Source organism: Aquarana catesbeiana, linkage group LG02, assembly GCF_042186555.1.
Source record: "Aquarana catesbeiana isolate 2022-GZ linkage group LG02, ASM4218655v1, whole genome shotgun sequence".
In the NCBI taxonomy this organism is placed as follows: Eukaryota; Metazoa; Chordata; class Amphibia; order Anura; family Ranidae; genus Aquarana; species Aquarana catesbeiana.
The window spans coordinates 353,717,396-353,736,560 of NC_133325.1; the positions used below are offsets into that span (position 1 = coordinate 353,717,396).

Consider the following 19,165-nt stretch of genomic DNA (forward strand, 5'->3'; position numbering starts at 1 on the left):
GAAGCTAGGATCACCCAAAAATGAGGCCAACCAAGATGACAAAGATGTTTGTTTATATTTAGCTTGATAAAATGACCACAGATGTAGGGATTGATCAACTATACCATTCAATTGTGAAAGATCCCTAGGGTGAATGGAACTGGACCAACATATCTCAGGGTAGTAATATGGTAGGGGTGAAGTTGTTTCTAAGTTTCTGGCTGCCAAATTGTGACAGCCAGAAAGTAGTGCCACAATTTGGGTAAATCGAAGCTGCCTTGCGCTTGGGGTCTACATAACAGCTGACTCTCAAATCTAGACTTCCTACCTAACCAGATAACATTGTTGAGTATTTTCTGCACACCATCAATGGTGGTTTTAGAAATGTAGATCTGTAAGGCTCTAAAAAAAAACAAACAAAAAAAAAAAAAGTTTAGGTTATATACACATTTTAGCTACCATTACTCTTCCAATATTTGGGATATTGTATGTAGACCACTATATTCATAGTAAATTCTTGATTTAAGCAAACACCATATGGTAATTTGAAGAGTAGTAATTGTTATGATGGAGTGAGTTGAATACCTAGGTAGGAAAGTGTTCGCTTGGATAGGAAAGTGATCAGCGTAACTGCACACTTAAATAAATTGACTTCTAGGCCTGAAAGGTCCTGAAAAGTCTTTAAACTAGAAATAAGATTGGGAAGAGAGATTACTGGTTCCACTAGAAACAATAAAATATTATTAGCATACATACTGATTTTATATTCTCAATCCCCCTTAGCATAATCTTTAATAGTCAAATTGCTCCTGATCACACAAGCTAGAGGCTATATGGCCAGAGAAAAAAAAAGAAGGGGGAAAGGGGGCACCCATGCCCAGAGAAAAAAATGGATATAAACCTGGGGGCTTTATTCTTGTTTGTGGAATATGATACAGAGTCTGAAACCTATGCACAAATTCATCCCTAAAGCCAAATTTAGAAAAGAGAAGATGCATGTAGGGTCAAGTAACACTATCAAATGCCTTGTCGATGCTGGGACAAAGTACAGTCTGAAAAAATAAATTTGCATCTTGAATGATGTTCGTGACCAGCCTGATCTAGTCGGTGATCTGTCTGGACGGGATAAACCCCCTTTGGTCCGTGGAAATTAGGAAGTTATGATCGACTCCAATCTGTTTAGCCAGCATCCTTCCAAAAATCTTTAGGTCTAAATTTTTGACTAAAATTATAGCTTTGAAGTAAAGTGTCCTTATTGGGCTTAGAAATAAGGGACATGTTGACCAAAAGTATTTTGCCCAGGAAATTATTACACTGGAGAACAAAATCAAAGCAGTTACAAAAGGCTGAAGGTAATGCATTCTATCCCCCCCCCCCCAAGCCTCCCCTCATATTTACCTGACCCTGATCTTGATCCAGTAATGTGCACGAGAGCAGAAACTCTCACCCTAATAGTAGGGAGAGGTTTCTGATAACCCAAGTTTCATTCTGTTAAAATAATACTCTGGAATAGGGATGAGCTCAGGTGTATTCGGATTCCAGTCCAAACTCACCTGAACAATCCCGCCAAGAAGCTGTCAATGTACTGGGCCAATCATAAGTGGGCAAGGCATTCCTTGCCCTGCAGCTGCACAAATACACATCCCTTGTATACAAGAAGCTGTGGGGTGGGTAATACCTCAGAGGCTTTTTATTAGCAAATTACAGATGACAGTTTCCTGGTGGGATTGCTTAGGTGGGTTTAGGCTAGGAGGCGAACGTGCCTAATCTCATCCCTATCCTGGAACATAAGCATGCAGGAGCATCATACCACAGATATGCTACAAGATTCAAACCATGGAACGTTATATTCATTCTTTCAGATGGGATATACAAAATAAAGAACAGACACCTGTTTGTCACGTTTCTTATACAGTATTTTTTACTAAATCTTGTGTCTTGCTTGCAATATCTGGTAAAAACAAATATTGGACAGCTATCAACATGTCAAAAATGATTTATATTTTTGATTAACTTGATATGTTGGTGGCACTGGTGGCATTTCACTGGAAGGCAAACTGTCACTATGTAGTGTATATGTATTCATGTACCATGCTGTACAACTGTGTAGCATAGCCATGATTTAAAGTGATTGTAAAGGCCAAAGATTTTTTATCTTAATGTATTCTGTGCATTAAAATAAAAAGCTTTCTGTGTGCAGGAGTCCACTCTAATACTTACCTGAGGCCCCATCTAGATCCAGCGATGTTGTAGGAGTGTCCTAGTTGCCCGGGACTCCCCTTCTCATTGGCTGAGACAGCAGTGCAGCGCCATTGGCTCCCGCTACAGTCAATCAAAGCCAGTCAGCCAATGAGGAGAGAAAGAGGGCGGGGTCGGGCCATCCCTCCGTGTCTGAACTGACACAGAGCGCTGTGGTGTGGCTCGAGTGCCCCCATAGCAAGCTGCTTGCTGTAGGGGTACTCAACACGAGGGAGGGGCCAGGAGCACTGAAGAGGGACCCAAGAAGAGGAGGATCCAGGCTGCTCTGTGCATATCCACTGGACAGAGCAGGTAAGTATGACACGTTTGTCATTTTTAACTAAAAAAAGAACTGTGACTTTAGTATCACTTTAAAGTAAGGCTTGCAAGACTGGATGCTTACACCTGGGATTACACACATGTGATATCTAAGAAAAACATGTTTGACTTTCGAGTTTAGATACCACTGCCCAGTGAGAAAGCCTTACTAATGGTGCTGTCATTGACAATGGAAAGGTAATGATAAGTCTAGTCATTAGGTCAGGAAATGTAAGGCCATAGTAACAAAGTGAAACTAAGCCCAGGTTCACATTGGAGCGATTTGACATGCGATTTGAGAGATCAAATTGCATGACACGTCGCAGCCTATTAGAGGCAATGGCACTGTTCCAATCGGTGCGACGCCGTTTTTGCGGCACCGCACTGATTTGCAAAAGTAGTTCCTGCACTACTTTTGCTGATTTCAGGTGCGACTTCAACAGACATCTGTGCATAAAGCCACACAGATGTCTATCAAGTAACACCTGAAATCACGCTGACCTTGTTACTTTGAAATTGCGCTACTTCAAGTGAAGTACTGCGATTTCAAAGTAGCATCAATGTGAACCAGGGCTAAATCAGGAAGGGGCACAGCAGAGATATTTACTTGTAACTGCTTGTTTGGAGGGTTTTTAAAAAGTTAAAAATTCATAGGAGCTTCAGAATTACAACTAATGGTACACAGACAATAAATGATCGTCTTATGGCCTAATGAGAAAGTAGTTGAATGAAGAAGTAGTTCATTCTTCTTACTGTATCTCTGAGGGATTTTGTGGCTGACCTTTCTGTGGGAATTGACGTGAACTCGATCTGTCTATCAAATACCGGCCGGCAACCGAGAGATGATGACCAGCATCATAAGATTTGATTACAGTCCAACAATGCCACCCACTGGACGACAATGATAGGGTATTTACGATCCATAAAGGGTGTACCTCTACTTGGATGGGGGGGTGAAGGGGTGGTGTCAGAATAAGTGTATAAAATCAGGACCCAGCGCTCTCTCGGAGCTCAAACATCAGAACATTAGCATGACTGTGAAACATAACACCATTATTTTTAACATCATTACTTTATCTGTAGCCTTTTCTGTTTATTGGTAACCTTCTGTATTTTCATTTGTAAACATCATTACATTAAATTTGTACCATCTTCTTTATATTTTATCATATTAGGGTAATTGTAAACATAATTTCTGTGTGAATTAATTAGATCTGTATTTTTTATCACATTTGTTGTTATTGACCTCATCATAAGAGCTGCAGCAGGATTGGCCTGATTCAGGCAAAGACAAATGGTGGTATTCACTTATTATAATTATCATCTCAGATAGCCATACCAATATTACAGGGGGTATATAACTACTGTCTAGTTACTGTATGTAACTGCACCTGGTGTGTGTTTTGGGTGTCCCCAAAATTAACCTAAAGTTATTTAAGGCAGGCACTAAGTATTTCAGCTTTGTCAAAAATCTTTAGATGGGAACTATCGGGAGCAAAACCTACCTCCACTTCAACATTCCAGTGTCCCTCACAAGCACTGGCATCTTCTGGGTGCTGGGTTGTGGCCGTCTTCATTGGCCAGCACAGGATGACGTCACTCTTGTACATGACGGCATGTAACTTGAGCTGCGCTTACATTCCTGCTCACAATTTCTGAAAGCGGAACTTTAGTTTTAACTTTATTTTAGCTTTAAGGTGATAAAAGAAGTATGCAGTGATCACAGTTCTTTTTTAAATGTAAAAACTGTGATCTTAGGATCAAAATCACATCAAACCTATATTCACCAGAATCCACAAACGTTTGTAAAATGTTCTTTGGTACAGATAAAAAGCCATAAAAGCCCACAGCAATGATCCTAACCTAATGCCTTGATGATAAACAACCCTAATTTGTCTTTAAGGTAAGCCCTAGGCTATATTTAGTGACATTTAAAAAGCCTCCTTTTAAAGGAAGGAGTCTGTAATCCTGGCTAATAATTTACAGAAATTAAAATGCACGACACACAGGAATTTTTTTAACTACTTACTGTCTGGCCTATTGTAAAATGGCGACCAAGTGGGAGCAATGTTAACCCTCAGATGACATCCTCCAGGTGTGTGCCTCATATGCACCCTATGGGCAACACAGTGGTGTGATCTGTCACTTGCTGTGTCCACTAAACACAGCGGAAGACAGATTATTATATCAGGCCAGCCCTGATACCATGTGATCACTGTGAGCAATCACAGCAATCTCATGTCATAGTACACAATAGCTTTCATTCATAGCCATTGTGTACTATTGTGATCTCTGGGATTGGTCACAGTGATCACATGGTAGAGACAGGCCCAATCGTAGCACCCCTTTACAATGTAATAGCTGTGGCCATTGCACATGAATGCATGCCATTTGTAAAAATGATTGCTTATAACAGAGATCATCACTGTAATAAGCAATCATAGTGTAAAATCCTGATCACCCCCCGAGAGCAGTAGAGAGTCACTATGTGTCCCAGTGTCTGCTCTGGTCACAGTATTTAAAAAAAAAATAAAAGTGAAAAAAGTTAAATATTATGTAATCTTCATTTTCCCAAAAATTGAGCCAAAAAATTACAACTTAAAAAACTCACCATTACTTAAAACCTTGGGGTGTTTACTTTCCAAAAAGGGGTTATTTTGGGGGTATTTGTACTGTCCTAGCATCTTAGGGCCTCAAGAAATAAGATAGGCAGTCAGTACATCAGGATAAATCAATATATATATATCTATAGATATAGATATATATATTACGTTTCTAATTGTTATTTGAATATTGTATGGAATAGTTTTGTTAATTAGCACTGCAACAGAATACACAGCTCATATTATGGCCATACTACAGTAGCCTGTTGGTTCAAGTATACAATTGATATTGTGGCCATTTTTAGTAGCCTACCAATGGGAAACAGTTGGCACTATTTAGGCTTTGGTAAGATGGTAGCATGGCATTTCTTGAAGACGCCATATTTGGTGAAACGCGTTAAAGTACACGGTGCTGTCATTTTTGCTTCATAAGTGACGTCACATTCGGCTGAGGACTTCCGGTAGTTGGAACGCAAGCCGGCTCTAGTGAGCGAAGCAGACCATTAAGCTAACAGCTGTTTACACTTGTACCGATACAAGGAACTTGTACATGTGAGTAGATAGCGATTATGTATTTTATGGAACCCTTTCTTAATAAATACTGCATTATGATTGAATATACTTTGGCTTCATCCCGGTCTTTGGTCTGGGGCCTAACAGGATCCACACGGAGAGGGGGAGAGAACCAAGGCATCCGGATTTAAGAAAATAAAGCACTTTCTTTCATTAGAGGTCAAAACCCTGTGGTTAATGCGCGCTTTTTACCAGCATGTGGTGATTTCATAAGGTGAAGGAGACAAATAAAGGACACAAATTAAAGTTTTAACACAAACTATTTTTAGTTTCTGTTCCATTTGGTGTTGGTTCATCACATTTGGATGTGGGACTTTATAATGATAAATGGACGTTTGGTTTTAATATTGGAGTCACTTTGTTTATTTAATAGTGGTTTATAAGTGAATTAAAGAGGCAGCTTCACAAATTTTTAGTTCATGTGATTTGGGATTTTTGTAGTTTGATTTATTATTATTACACAAGTGGAGTAAAAGGAGGGGTAGGCGCCACCTAAATAATTTCCTACAAGGGTAAAACAGGTTAGAGGGGTTTTCCTGATGGGTGGAGAGCCAGCTGAAACCATTTTGTGATCATGTGTTTTGTGATTCACTATATTGGTGTGTGGTCCCGGGAAACATTTGTGGCTATATAGATAATAGGACTCAACCGTCAGTATGTTTTAAGCACAAAAACTATTTGGCCAATGGCAACCAACTTTCTCTCGTCTTGTTCCCACAGTACAGCATGTCATAACGAAAGCAACTTTTTATCAGGTTCCAATGTGAAACATTTATGATATTGGCATGTGTTGTTTCTTCAGAAATATAGAGAGATCTTGCAAGCCACAGATGGATTAATGCCTACAAAATAAATCCCTGGTAATAGCCAGCTGCAAACACTAGTCACGTTTCATACCCGTGTAAATAGCAATAAAAATAAAATAAGTGCGTTTGCGCTAGAGAAATTATAATAATAAAAGTAAAAATCAGCGTGTGAATAATGAAAAATAAATACCAATATAACTAAAACAATATTTCGTAAATATCAATCTGTACACTTTGCATTCATTTATGAACTTTATTAATCACTCTATGGAAAGAGTGAGCACTCTTTTAAACTTGAGTTTGCACTTGGATCTCTAACAATATATATGCACTTTGTTTATTTTATCACTAATTAATTTATCACAGATTGATATTTACGGAATATTGTTTTAGTTATATTGGTATTTATTTTTAATTTTTCACACGCTGATTTTTACTTTTATTATTATAATTTCTCTAGCGCAAACGCACATATTTTATTTTTATGTGTTGTTTCTTAACAGCACAGAACGAGAGAAAAAGCTGCATAATATAGTGCTGATAACAGACAATCAGAATCCATGTTATACAACTTGGCTTTAAATCTTGTGGTTTCTATGGGTCGTTATGGGTTGTTTCCTTTAGGGGTATTTATTAAAGAAGCCAGTTAGTTTTATTTTCTTTATTTTATCGTTCCTCAAATAAATAATTTGCATTTTGATACTGAAGAAAATTAATAACTGCTTAACTCAATGAACCACGTATTCTTTTTTTGTGAAATGGGCACATATTAGAGAAAAGCATTGGATTAAATTAACTACTTAATAATTTGATAATATAAAAAGGGTTTTTATAAATCCTTTAAATGGCATAAAAAGGCAATGAACTACATACATAATTTAAATATAATATGTTGGGAAAATGTATTAAAGGTCACCCCATACAAAATCAATATTTCAGTTTTGGGTAGTCACTACCAGGTTAAAATGTCCTTCAGTTTCACATATCTCTTGAAAACACCAATTTCATAGCAGTAAATTTTGTATCTTCCTAGCCCCACAAGGTCATAATAAAATCATCACTTTCTCAGAGATGAACTCCACAGTTATTAACCTATTATACATTAAAGACAATTCATCTGGGAAAGCTGACACCATAATGTAGCTTTGAAATGACTACAGATTTTTTTGAATTCATAATTCTGGGGTAATATCTTGCCACAAGACTCTTCAAGAGAAATGATAGCAACACGTGAAGCAGATAAAGCATCCACTTTGAATAGAGCTGGAATATAAATACTTAAATTTATTTCAATTTTGTAATAAATGCTTACCCATGACTAAAGTACTGGAACTATGGATGAAATAAAAAGTAAAAGACCACCAGAAACAGATAACATACACTTAGATCACTTTGATACATTTTGATATCCTTTGGCTTCCTAAATATCTTGAGAGAACATACCCACCAAATAAATCCAGCTTGTCCGAAGCTCATTCTCCAAACTAACAGAAAACTGCAGGAAACAAACTATAACAAAGGGTGTCTCACTGTAGTTTATGCATTATATTCATAATAGTAAAACCTAAAATGAGCCTGAAACTAACGCTGCAATATACAGGGGTCAGAAGTATAAGCCTATAATCCATATAATTAAGGTTACACAAAGGCAAGCTTAATTTCTAAATAAAGATTTAGCCACCTGGGACCCATGGATTCAGTGGAAGTGTGTCAGTAGCTATTACTCCAGGTTTCTGAGACATTATGGACAGGCACTGAAGGAGAAACATTTCAGGTGTCTAATCCATCTCACTGAAAAACAAATTTTCTGCTCCTTTATATAGAACCACTTCCAGACAATACAAGAAGGAATATAAGGTGTTTGCAATCTGATAATGGTGAAATGAATAGTGCTATCACACCAGTAGTTAAACACCTTATCTTCTGAAGTGCCATCATTCAACTGACTATGACTGTGACTGAAGACGTTTGTTACAGAAAGAGCCATGCTGGTACAAGCAGGTGTCAAGCGGAAGCACTGGCCGGCAGCCCCTTCTCTCCATGACAAAACTGTATTAGGACTTTCATTTTTCACACATCTCAGCTGCTATTAATGATGGCAGCTCCTAAAGGACATGTCAAAACAAAACCAAGGTGTCTGCTAATTATGCAGTTGCCAGCTTCAATGTTTCATATTCAACCTCTTCCTGCGTCTGGATAATCACATTGATTCTGCATGTATCACCTAATTGCCTAACGACAGGACACCTTTCTTGCAGGCTCCTGCAGCTTATTTTCTTTGCATCAGAATTTTGAAAAGATCTCAGACGTGTCCATTAAGACAATCTACAAGGTGTATTAAACTGGCATGCAGTAACAAGTTTTGAGAATGACTGGTTTCTGCTTTATTATTTCTAACAGTAGAACATAGAACAGCATATAGAGGTAAGAAATATATACATTTTTTGCATTCGAGAATTTTCACGATACCTAGTCTCAAACTAAATCTAGCTAAACATGAGAGTTTTATAACAGGCTGGCCTCAACTGAAAATCATTACCTACTATTTATCTTATATTTTACTATTTTCTTTAGTTTCAGTAATCATTTCCCGCCAGGAGGGCGTACATGGACGTCCTCCCATTTCAGTGGTTATACCGGGATGATGCCTGCACCCACTGGCATCAACCCAGTATCATTCTCTTCCGCCGGCGATTCTCGGCACTGTTAGAACAATCATAGCGGTAGTTCAGCCACCTGATTGTTCTTACAGGCGGCCGGAGTGGACGTCGCCGCCCTCCGGTGCTTAGAAGCCGAAGAAGGAATCCACCGGTGCCAGAAGGTGATCATAGAGATTTCCGGGGAACAGATGGCCTCCGGTCAACTCCATGACTCTTGGAGGCCCGGGCGTGATGTTATAACCTCATAAGTTGTAAATACTGCCATATATTCAGCTGGAAAGCCGAGCTTGTCCTGTTTTTTTATCTCAGGCTTTCCAGCTTTTGCTCAATAAGACCCCAGATCTCTCCATAAAGAGGACCTGTCATGCACTATTCCTATTACAAGGGATGTTTACATTCCTTGTAATAGGAATAAAAGTGATCAAAAATGTTTTTTTAAAGGGAAAGCGTAAAAATGTAAAAAAAAATTATAAAATAAACCATAAAAAAAAAATTTAAAGTAACCGCAAGCTTGCACGCAGAAGCGAATGCATACATACGTCGTGCCCACATATGTAAACGGCATTTAAACCACACATGAGGTATTGCCACAAACGTTAGAGCGAGAGCAACAGTTCTAAGACCTCCAAGACCTCCTCTGTAACTCTAAACAGGTAACCTGTAAAAAAAATTAAAGCGTTGTCTATGGAGATTTTTGAATACCGAAGTTTGGTGCCATTCCACGAGTGTGCACAATTTTAAAGCATGACATTTTAGGTATCTATTTACTTGGTGTAACATCATTTTCCACATTATACAAAAAATTGGGCTAACTTTAGTGAGTTTTTTTAATTCACAAAACTGTTTTTTTCCAAATTGCTGTGCAAATACCATGTGACATAAAAAGTTGCAACAACCTCCATTTTATTCCCTAGGGTCACTGCTAAAAAAAATATATAATGTTTGGGGGTTCTGAGTAATTTTCTACCAAAAAAAATTATGATTTTTACATGTAGGAGCGAAGTGCTAGAATTGGCCCAGATGGGAAGTGGTTACAAACTAGATGTGGTTTGTGTAGGACCAAGTACTACATAATCTTTGAGAGAGGGTGGGGGGTGGAGTAAGGGTGTCTGTAGAGTTCCAAAACAGTAAGGCTGCACTCGAATTTAGCTGTGAGGAAAAATACCTTTCTGTGCAAAAATATTTTATACTCATGTCTTCATATTTTCATAAGCCCCGCACAATTATTTGAATATATCTGAAAATTTCATTCATAGTTCATTTTAAAGTGTTTTAAAAGGCATTTTTTAAATTAAGGCTCGGTTCACGCTGACTTCAAAGTTGCGTGATTTTCAGTGCAACTTTGGAGTCCAATTTTCATACAACTTTGAAGTGACTTTGATAAGACTTTTACACTCTCTGGCAATGAAGGTGTGTCAAAGTTGGATCAAGGTAGTGCAGAAACCTTTTCTGAAGTCACAGCGACTTTGGTAGTGTCAACTGGAACAGTTCTCATAAAGATACATGGCATTTTCCATATCCTGCAACTTTGGGTCTCACAAGTCAGCTTGTAAGTCACACAAGTGTGAAAGGAGCCTAAAACAGTAAACAGCTTATAGTTATCTGTTCTGTGTCTTGCAAATAGCAGCCTCAAACCTCTTCTGAGGTCCCCCACCAGGATTTTCGGCTTCTCCTCTTCTGTGACTGCCCTCATAGCAGGCCACTTGCTATGGGGGCAGATGTGTGGACTTGCTCCCGAGCCGGGCTGCTTGTGTCCATAAACACACACTGCTTGGCTCAGACCAGCCCCCACTCTCTGCTCACAGGATTTGACTGACATCAGCAGGAGCCAATGGCAAAACGTTTGCATAAAATGCGTTCTGTTAAAACAAAGTTTTAGCGTTGGAACCACTTTAATATTGTAATAATATACATCGTATATCCTTGCAATATCTTTTTGATAAGTAATACTGCCATAAATCTTGTCAGCTGATAACTTCCTATGCTGCACTGTTATCAGTTATATTACTGGGTTTTGTAGTTCTGAAAACTGCAGAACCCTGCGCATCTATGTTATGGGCAAGAGAACAGAGGGAGGTTTAAGTAGTCCTGTCCTGTTTCTATTGTTCTGATACAGTAAAATGAAATAAGCATGGTCATACTAAGATAGGAAATGTGGTACTGGCTGGATCATCAAGTGAAAATAACTTTAGTTTTTGGTTTAGATAAACTTTAACATTTGTAGGCTTATTAGCTGATCAGCTGGCCACTGACATCTCAATAAAAGCAAGTATACCTTCTGATGTTGACCATTTAAGATCACAAAGCGTGTATAATATGAAGCAACCTAGGCAACAGGAGCTCATTATGGCACCGTGAGGGCTTCCAACTTTTTGAAAAATGTATCTACAAGCAGGTAAAAGATCACTAAATGTATACTACTGTCAGAATTGCGTGAAGACTGCAGCTGGACCCTGCATTTGTCAGAGGATGGGCAAATATCTTCTAGCACAACATTCTCTAGTAGATACCTGCCTCTGGCCAGCAGGGTTACATTTAATATAAATGCCTCTATAGATAGCTATTTGTCTCAGAACTAAAATAAAAACTTCAGACTATAACAATAATAGAATTCCAAACCATTTTATCTAGGCATAACACACTTCAGTTTATGCAATAACATGAAAAACTGTCTTTACTATCACCACACCAAAAAAGTGAAAATAATTAACACAATTATTATCCAGTTACTAATTAGGGATCAGCAAGGATTAACCCATTTCTTCCTTTCAGTCTGACAAAGTAAACCTGTTAAATTCTTGAGTGCCTATGTGAGAGCCTACAAAGCTGTGGATCAAACTGGAAATGTTTTCACAAGAGACTGATGTGCTTATGCAGTCATACAAATATAATGCTAGGTGACCCCAAGGCAGGAATTTAAAAAAAAGGCTTAAGTAAGAATATATTTCATCTCCCATCTGCTCTCTCATTACACCAGACAAAAAAGTAATCAACGGACAAAGAAACAAGTTCAAACAAGTTCAATTTCTGTCACCTCTACAACATTCTAAAAGGAAAAAAATACAAAAAATGCCAACTAAGATGTAAACACTTTCCTTACAGAATATTGCACATTTTGAATAGGATGCCTGACTGAGATAATAAAGACATAATAGAGATAATAGAGATATTTAAAGTTATAGCTACTTGTGTGGTTGCAGCCTAAACAAGACAGGATAGATATCTGTCTCCTTGGTCATGGACTCAAACCTCTTCCTAAATGAACCAAAATATCCCCTAGTCAAGCAGAGGTGAGCAAAGCCCTATTTATCAATGTGTCTCAAGCTAGCGGTTATACGAAAAGACCAAAGCCTTTCCCAAATAATGCAGTGGAATGGATACATTTTACTGTATGCTATGAGCAACAAGAGCTGTTCTTCATTAAAATACTTTGGTTTGATGTCCAAATCACCTAATCTGTCCCATCTTAAAGTACACTTGCCCCTAACTGCTGTAAGAATTAATGCAGACACAAACACTTAGATTATTTTCATGAGCACCTTCGTTGCTCTGATTTCTTTGCAGCAAAACACTTTGGGAGTTCAATTCTATTTTAACTTGAAGAAACTTCCACTTATTTGTAATAATGGGAAAAAACAGAACCCTAATTCATAAGGAAGGATTTTGCAAGGTACTATCATCCTCTTCCAAAGAAAACATTAATTCCTTGACTTTTGATTACATTTACAACTACCTTGATTATGTGAGTCACTAATATGTAAAATTTGTACACACTTTAGAAAAATATGTTCATGAAAAGCATGAATAAAACTACTTATATAGCTAAATAACTATGAGATATTTCAAGTTTAAAGAAAATTGATCAATCTTTCTACATAAAGTGTCAAATGTGGGTTTTTGTAGAAGCAAAAAATTATGTCAAATTGGTAACCATTGAAGCAGATGGATCAAGAAAGGCAGCAGCATCACTCTTAGCAGGGACAAAAGAGGAAAAAGCACAGGAGTGTGAAGGTGATGGCTGTTTTAATAGGAACAGTCCATAGCCAACTGGCACATCACACTCTTTGACAAAGCCATCTACTCCTGTTTCAAGTCAAGCACACCGTTGTATAGTTCTGTAAAGAAATTTCCAAATATATAGCCTAATTAGGGTTGCCAACCTTCCAAGATTTTATATACTGACAAAACATGGAAACTTTACTGCACAGTAAATATCGTAAGCTCCTTGTGTAGAAAAGGCATCCTTCAAGGACTTTCAGCTACTATATACAGGTTTGATTTAAAAGACTAAACATAAATTTACTGGAGATCGACAACTAGATGGTATTCAACAGCTAGACACCCTGATACTAAAAAGTGTACATGCACACAAAAGCCAAACAAAGCAAAGCACATAAACTGAACAATACAACATATGGAATGGTTTGTACACAATACAGCTCTCTGTAATCAATACAACAAAGACTACAATTACTTAACACAGACTGAATGTTAACAACGCTGCTTTGAGGGGCATCTGGCATTTTTTTTTCTGAATCTAAACACCCATCCATGTTAGCGTATGTGTACATGCACACACAAGTGTTTAGAGGCAGGAAAAAAAACACTACCAGTGCATACAGGAGCAGCAGCTTTTTAAACACTTGACATTTGTAATAATAAATTATTATTCTGGCCAATTAAATAAATGAAACCCAACAAGCGCTTGATGCGCATATATGTGTCCAGCTGCATTGGCACGCGCCAAACATTATTTTTGCTAAGACTCTGCTGCCAGGAGAAAAGGCATTTAGGAGAGTGGGCAAACACCTGTGTGCATGGGGCCTCACATTAGTAAGTATTATGAAAGGAAGGGGTCAGGCAAGTATTTTTAAATGAACATTTCACCATTGAATCAGCATACTGAACTTAAAAACTCAACCTCTCTAATGCTCTAGATAGCAGCCCACTACAGAACAACTGTAAGAAGGGTAGAGTTTGGAAATGTTACTCTGGGACTGTCCTACAGCTATGTTGTTTTGGTTATCAGAATAAGTTCATCTTTTGACATGAAATGCAGGTAAAAACATTTGCATCTTTTTTTTTCTTATGAGCCTGCAGAGCATTGCACTCACAAGCAGTGGATTATGGGTGCAATGATAGGCTCCTGCAGATACTTGCTACAGCTTACTGCCCATACTGGTGTACAGGCTTTCCGTTTGAAAGCTGTAGGAAGCGTTAATGAACTACAAAAGCTCTCACCAGCACCTTTACAGCTCATTGAGAACTGCCAGCCATCTGCTGCAGTGGAAGACTGTATTTGTAGTTCATGCATTCACAGAATATGGTGGATGAATGACGTGGCTGGGCGGGCTGTACCGTTTTTGAAATTTGATAGCGGGTGCTATCAGTTTTTACCTCCCCCACACTGGTAACAGGGGAGGTGAAGAATGCTACATGTTAACCATGATGTAACCTTTCATAGCATAACTGTCAAAACCAGAAAATTTTGACAAAATTATCAGCTCCATAACAACAATATTTGGTGTGCAGAGAAATGGATGGGGAGTATATATCTAGATAATTCCAAAAAAATCAACCCAAAAATGTTTAAATGATCTTATACTGATTATTTTTGCAGCTGTAATTTTATACTTATATGTTTGTAAGAGTTTTTTTTTTCAGACATCAGAGCTATCCATATGCTAAATCGAATATGTACAAAATGAAAACACATTTCATTCACAAACTGCAAAATTTAAAGACATACCTAACAGCTGCAATTATTACACCAATGTGCGCCTATGATTATCTGTCAAAAAATAACATGACACAGCTTCTTCTGGGTTTATCCAAAGAGAGAAACATTTTGTTACACCTGTCTTGATCAATAAATGAGAACTGAAAAGCTCTGCAACCAATGCTGGTAAGTGGACTGACCATTGTGTACCTATCATTAGTTGCCAAACTCTCACAAAGGTCAACATAAGCATACGGTATAATGTCAAACTAATAGTGTTCCCTAATTCTGGCACTAAACAGGTGCAAAAAAGGAACCTATAATGCAGGAGAAATGAACATCTGTGAACATCTACAAATCCCAGGAACACGTCTATGAATGCCTGACTTTAAGTTATTGAACACTCCATTCAGCATTGTCTTCTTTTAGTCACTGAGGTGCCTCAATGAATTGTAGGTTAGAGATACCAGAGATCAGTGTAACAGCAAAGTCAAAGATTGCAGCAAGTATTCAGGGGCTTTGATTACTTTTCAGTACAAGTGCTCGAGCATGAATCTTGTAAACTAAATGCTTTGCTTTAGGTGTGTGTACATATCACACACAAACATACTGTATATATAAATAATCCAGTTGTTGCCACTGCACACATCCAAGAGAAAATGGGCCCAGGTCCAGCAAAGCATGAGTTACATATAATCCAAAAGATATGGCAGGACTTGCAGGGTGAACAATACTCAGTGATAGGGTTTATGTTAACATTTCAAAGAGGCACACACTTGCCTTCCTCGGGAGGAAGATGAGCTTACGACTATCTCGTCAAAATAAACCTTTTCACTGAATACTCATCTTTCAAGCCCCATGAGTGCTGCCTTATCTTTTGGAATATATATATAAAATATACAAGTGTGTGGGTTGATAGTGTAAGGGATGATGTACATTGATAAAATACATAACCACCATCCAATTCTGAAATAAGCAAGGCAGCAGTACATAGGCAAAGAACATCAGCACTATGAAGATGCATCTCAGTGTTTCCCCAAGTGAATATTGTGGTGTTCAGCAAGCATTATACAGTATCTGTGAAGAACCATAATTTCAAAAAAGTGACAATAAAAGTAAAACATTCTTAGTTAGATGGAATAAATAGCACCACTCTATATATACATACTTACTAACTCAACAATAACAATCAATGCAGTGGTTAAACACAGTACCTGGGAACTGATAGCTGTAGCTTGGGGCAAAGCCAGGGTATCCTCGACCATATGTTGCAACAAAATTTGGGTAACCTAGAGCACAAAAAGTGACAAATTAAATACATGAACAAAAACAGTCAAATTGCAATAAACAAATACATATATATATATATATATATACACACACTATACATGGTTTATTTATTACAGGTATTGCACAGTCAATTTATGGAGCACTTTACATATTTATCATACATCTACACCAGCCCCTGCCCTCAAGGAGCTTCCAATCTAAGGTCCTTCTTAACTCACATTCATACATGCACATACTAGGGCCAATATGAACAGTAGCCAATTAGCCTACCAGGTAGGTCTTTGGATTGTGGGAGGAAACCAGTGCACCCGGAGGAAACCCACACAGGCACAGGAAGAAAATGCTAATTCCTTGCTGATAGTGCCGTGGTTGGGATTTGAATCAATGACCCTAGCACTGCTAAGCATGAGTGTTAGCCAGTTAGCCAATGTGATGTGTATATATATATATATATATATATATATATATATATATATATATATATATATATATATACACACACACACACACACACACACACACACACACACACACACACACACACACACACACACATACACAGCGGATACAATTTTTGAACACATCACCATTTTTCTAGGTAAACATACTTCTAAAGGTGCTATGGACATCATTTTCACCATGTCGGTAACAAACCATGCAATCCATACATACAAAGAAACCAAAACAAATAAGTTCAGAAATGAAGTTATGTGTAATAAAATGGAATGACACAGGGCTAAAAGTATTGAACACGCTAACTGAAATGTATTACTTCGTACAAAATCCATTGTTGGTAATGACAGCTTCAAGACGCCTTCTGTATGGAGAAACTAGTCGCATGCATTGCTTGGGTGTGATTTTGACCCATTCTTCCACGCAAACAATCCTCAAATCTTGATGGTTCAGTGGACCTCTTCTACAAACTCTGATCTTTAGTTCTTTCCATAGATTTTCTATTGAATTCAAGTCAGGTGATTGGCTGGGCCATTCCAGCAGCTTTATTTTCTTTCTATGAAGCCAATTGAGAGTACCCTTAGCTTTGTGTTTGGGATCATTGTCTTGCTGAAATGCCCACCCTCATTTCATCTTCATCATCCTGGTAGATGGCAGCATATTTTTATCAAGAATGTCTTGGTACATTTTTCTATCCATGCTTCCTTCAACGAAATTAAGTTTGCCAGTACCGTATGCTGAAAAATAGCCTCATGATGTTCGCACCTCCAAACTTCACTGTTGGTATGGTGTTTTTGGGGTGATGTGCAGTGCCAATTGACCTTCAAACATGATGTGTATTATGGCATCCAAAGAGTTAATTTTTGGTCTCATTTGACCAGACTATATTATCCCAGTATTTCACAGGCTTGTCTAAATGTTGTGCAGTAAACTTTAAACAAGCTTCAACATGCTTTTTCTTTAGCATTGGAGTCTTGCGTGGTGAGCGCACAAGCTATGGCGGTTGAGTGCATTACTTATTGTTTTCTTTGAAACAATTGTACCTGCTAATTTTAGGTCTTTCTGAAGTTCTTCACAAGTTTTCCTTGGATTTTGGACAACTGATATGCTTTCCACTTCCGGATTATGTCCCCAACAGTGCTCACTGGAACATTCAGAAGTTTAGAAATCCTTCTATAGCAAATGTCATCGGTATGTTCTGCATCAATAAAGGTTGCAAAGCTATTGAGAGCTCTTTGCTTTTACCCATCATGAGATGTTTCTTGTGTGACACCTTGGTAATGAGAAACCTTTTTATAGGCCATCAGTTGAGACTAAACCAGCTGATATTAATTTGGACTGACAAGGGGCAGGATTGCTTTCTAATTACTGATAGATTTCAGCTGGTGTCTTGGCTTCCCATGCCTTTTTGCACCTCCCTTTCTTCTTGTGTTCAATACTTTTTCCCTGTGTCATTCCATTTCATTACACATAACAATTTCTGAACTTATTTGTTTGGTTAATCTGTATGTAAAGATTGCATGGGTTGTTACCGACATGTGGTGAAAATTTCATGTCAATAGCACCTTTAGAAATATATTTTTCTAGAAAAATGGTGACATGTTTAATACTTATTTTACCCGCTATATATATAGGCACTATCGGAAGCAATGGGAAAAGTATAGGTTGTACAGACAAAGGGTGTACAGTGGCTCCCTTTTGCACAAAACTATAAGCCTGTCATTTCCAGTTATACCTGCTCATGGGCTTTTTTTGCCGAACTGGTAAAAAGTTTTCAGTGAAGAATAATCTCTTCAGAAGCAGATCACAGATCAAAGAGACATAATTTCATTAAACAAAAAAAAAAGACACTTTAATACTCTATTACTTTTACACACAAATTGAATACTTATATACATACTGTTCCTGTTTTCCCCAAAGAAAATAGTCATTGCTTGTTGTAGCTTGTCTGAGAGAGTTGCAAAAAAACATTTTAATTGGTTGCTGGTGTTTGGCCCATCACTGCTTTAAAAAAAAAAAAAAAAACTATAACTAGAAAGCTATAGTCATTGCCATCACTAAAGCTTTCACTTTAGGGTCTTGAAAGCCGTATAGTGGTCAGTACTGAGAAAAACACTGGAGCTGTGTCACTATCTAGCTCAAAATACCAAGTTCAGTAAATGAAGTTGAGTAACAACTACATGTATCCTCCAAGAAACAAGCTATGTATATATACCTAGTTGTGCAGGTCCAGTATAAATGTCAGGCATATCTATAGACTCACCTGAGAATGCATGTTAGAGTCCAGCATAGATGAGGAAAAAATGAGGAAAAGCAGGCAGATACCTCCCAATCCCAACACATTTAAGAGTAGAGACTAGCGACCAGAAATAATGTTAAATCAGTCTTTTTTTCCTCAGAGAGGTGGGGTGGGTGGACTGTGCTATGCTACTGATATTAGATTGCCAAAAATGGTTAGATTGGGTGGCAATTATTTCAAGTGTATAGATTAGCTTAACACCCATCAGTGAATCTGGAGAGGAGATA

At 37.8% G+C, this 19,165-nt stretch overlaps 1 protein-coding gene across 7 annotated transcripts in view; it reads right to left on the reverse strand.

Annotated features, from left to right (window-relative positions):
* The window catches only part of MSI2 (musashi RNA binding protein 2), a 928,554-nt gene that overhangs the window by 186,231 nt on the left and 723,158 nt on the right, over nt 1-19,165 (reverse strand). For all 7 annotated transcript variants that reach the window (XM_073614998.1, XM_073614994.1, XM_073614999.1 and 4 more), the window contains one exon: nt 16,111-16,185. In XM_073614998.1, coding sequence (XP_073471099.1) covers nt 16,111-16,185 — 75 coding nt within the window. The remainder of the gene's footprint in view (nt 1-16,110; nt 16,186-19,165) is intronic.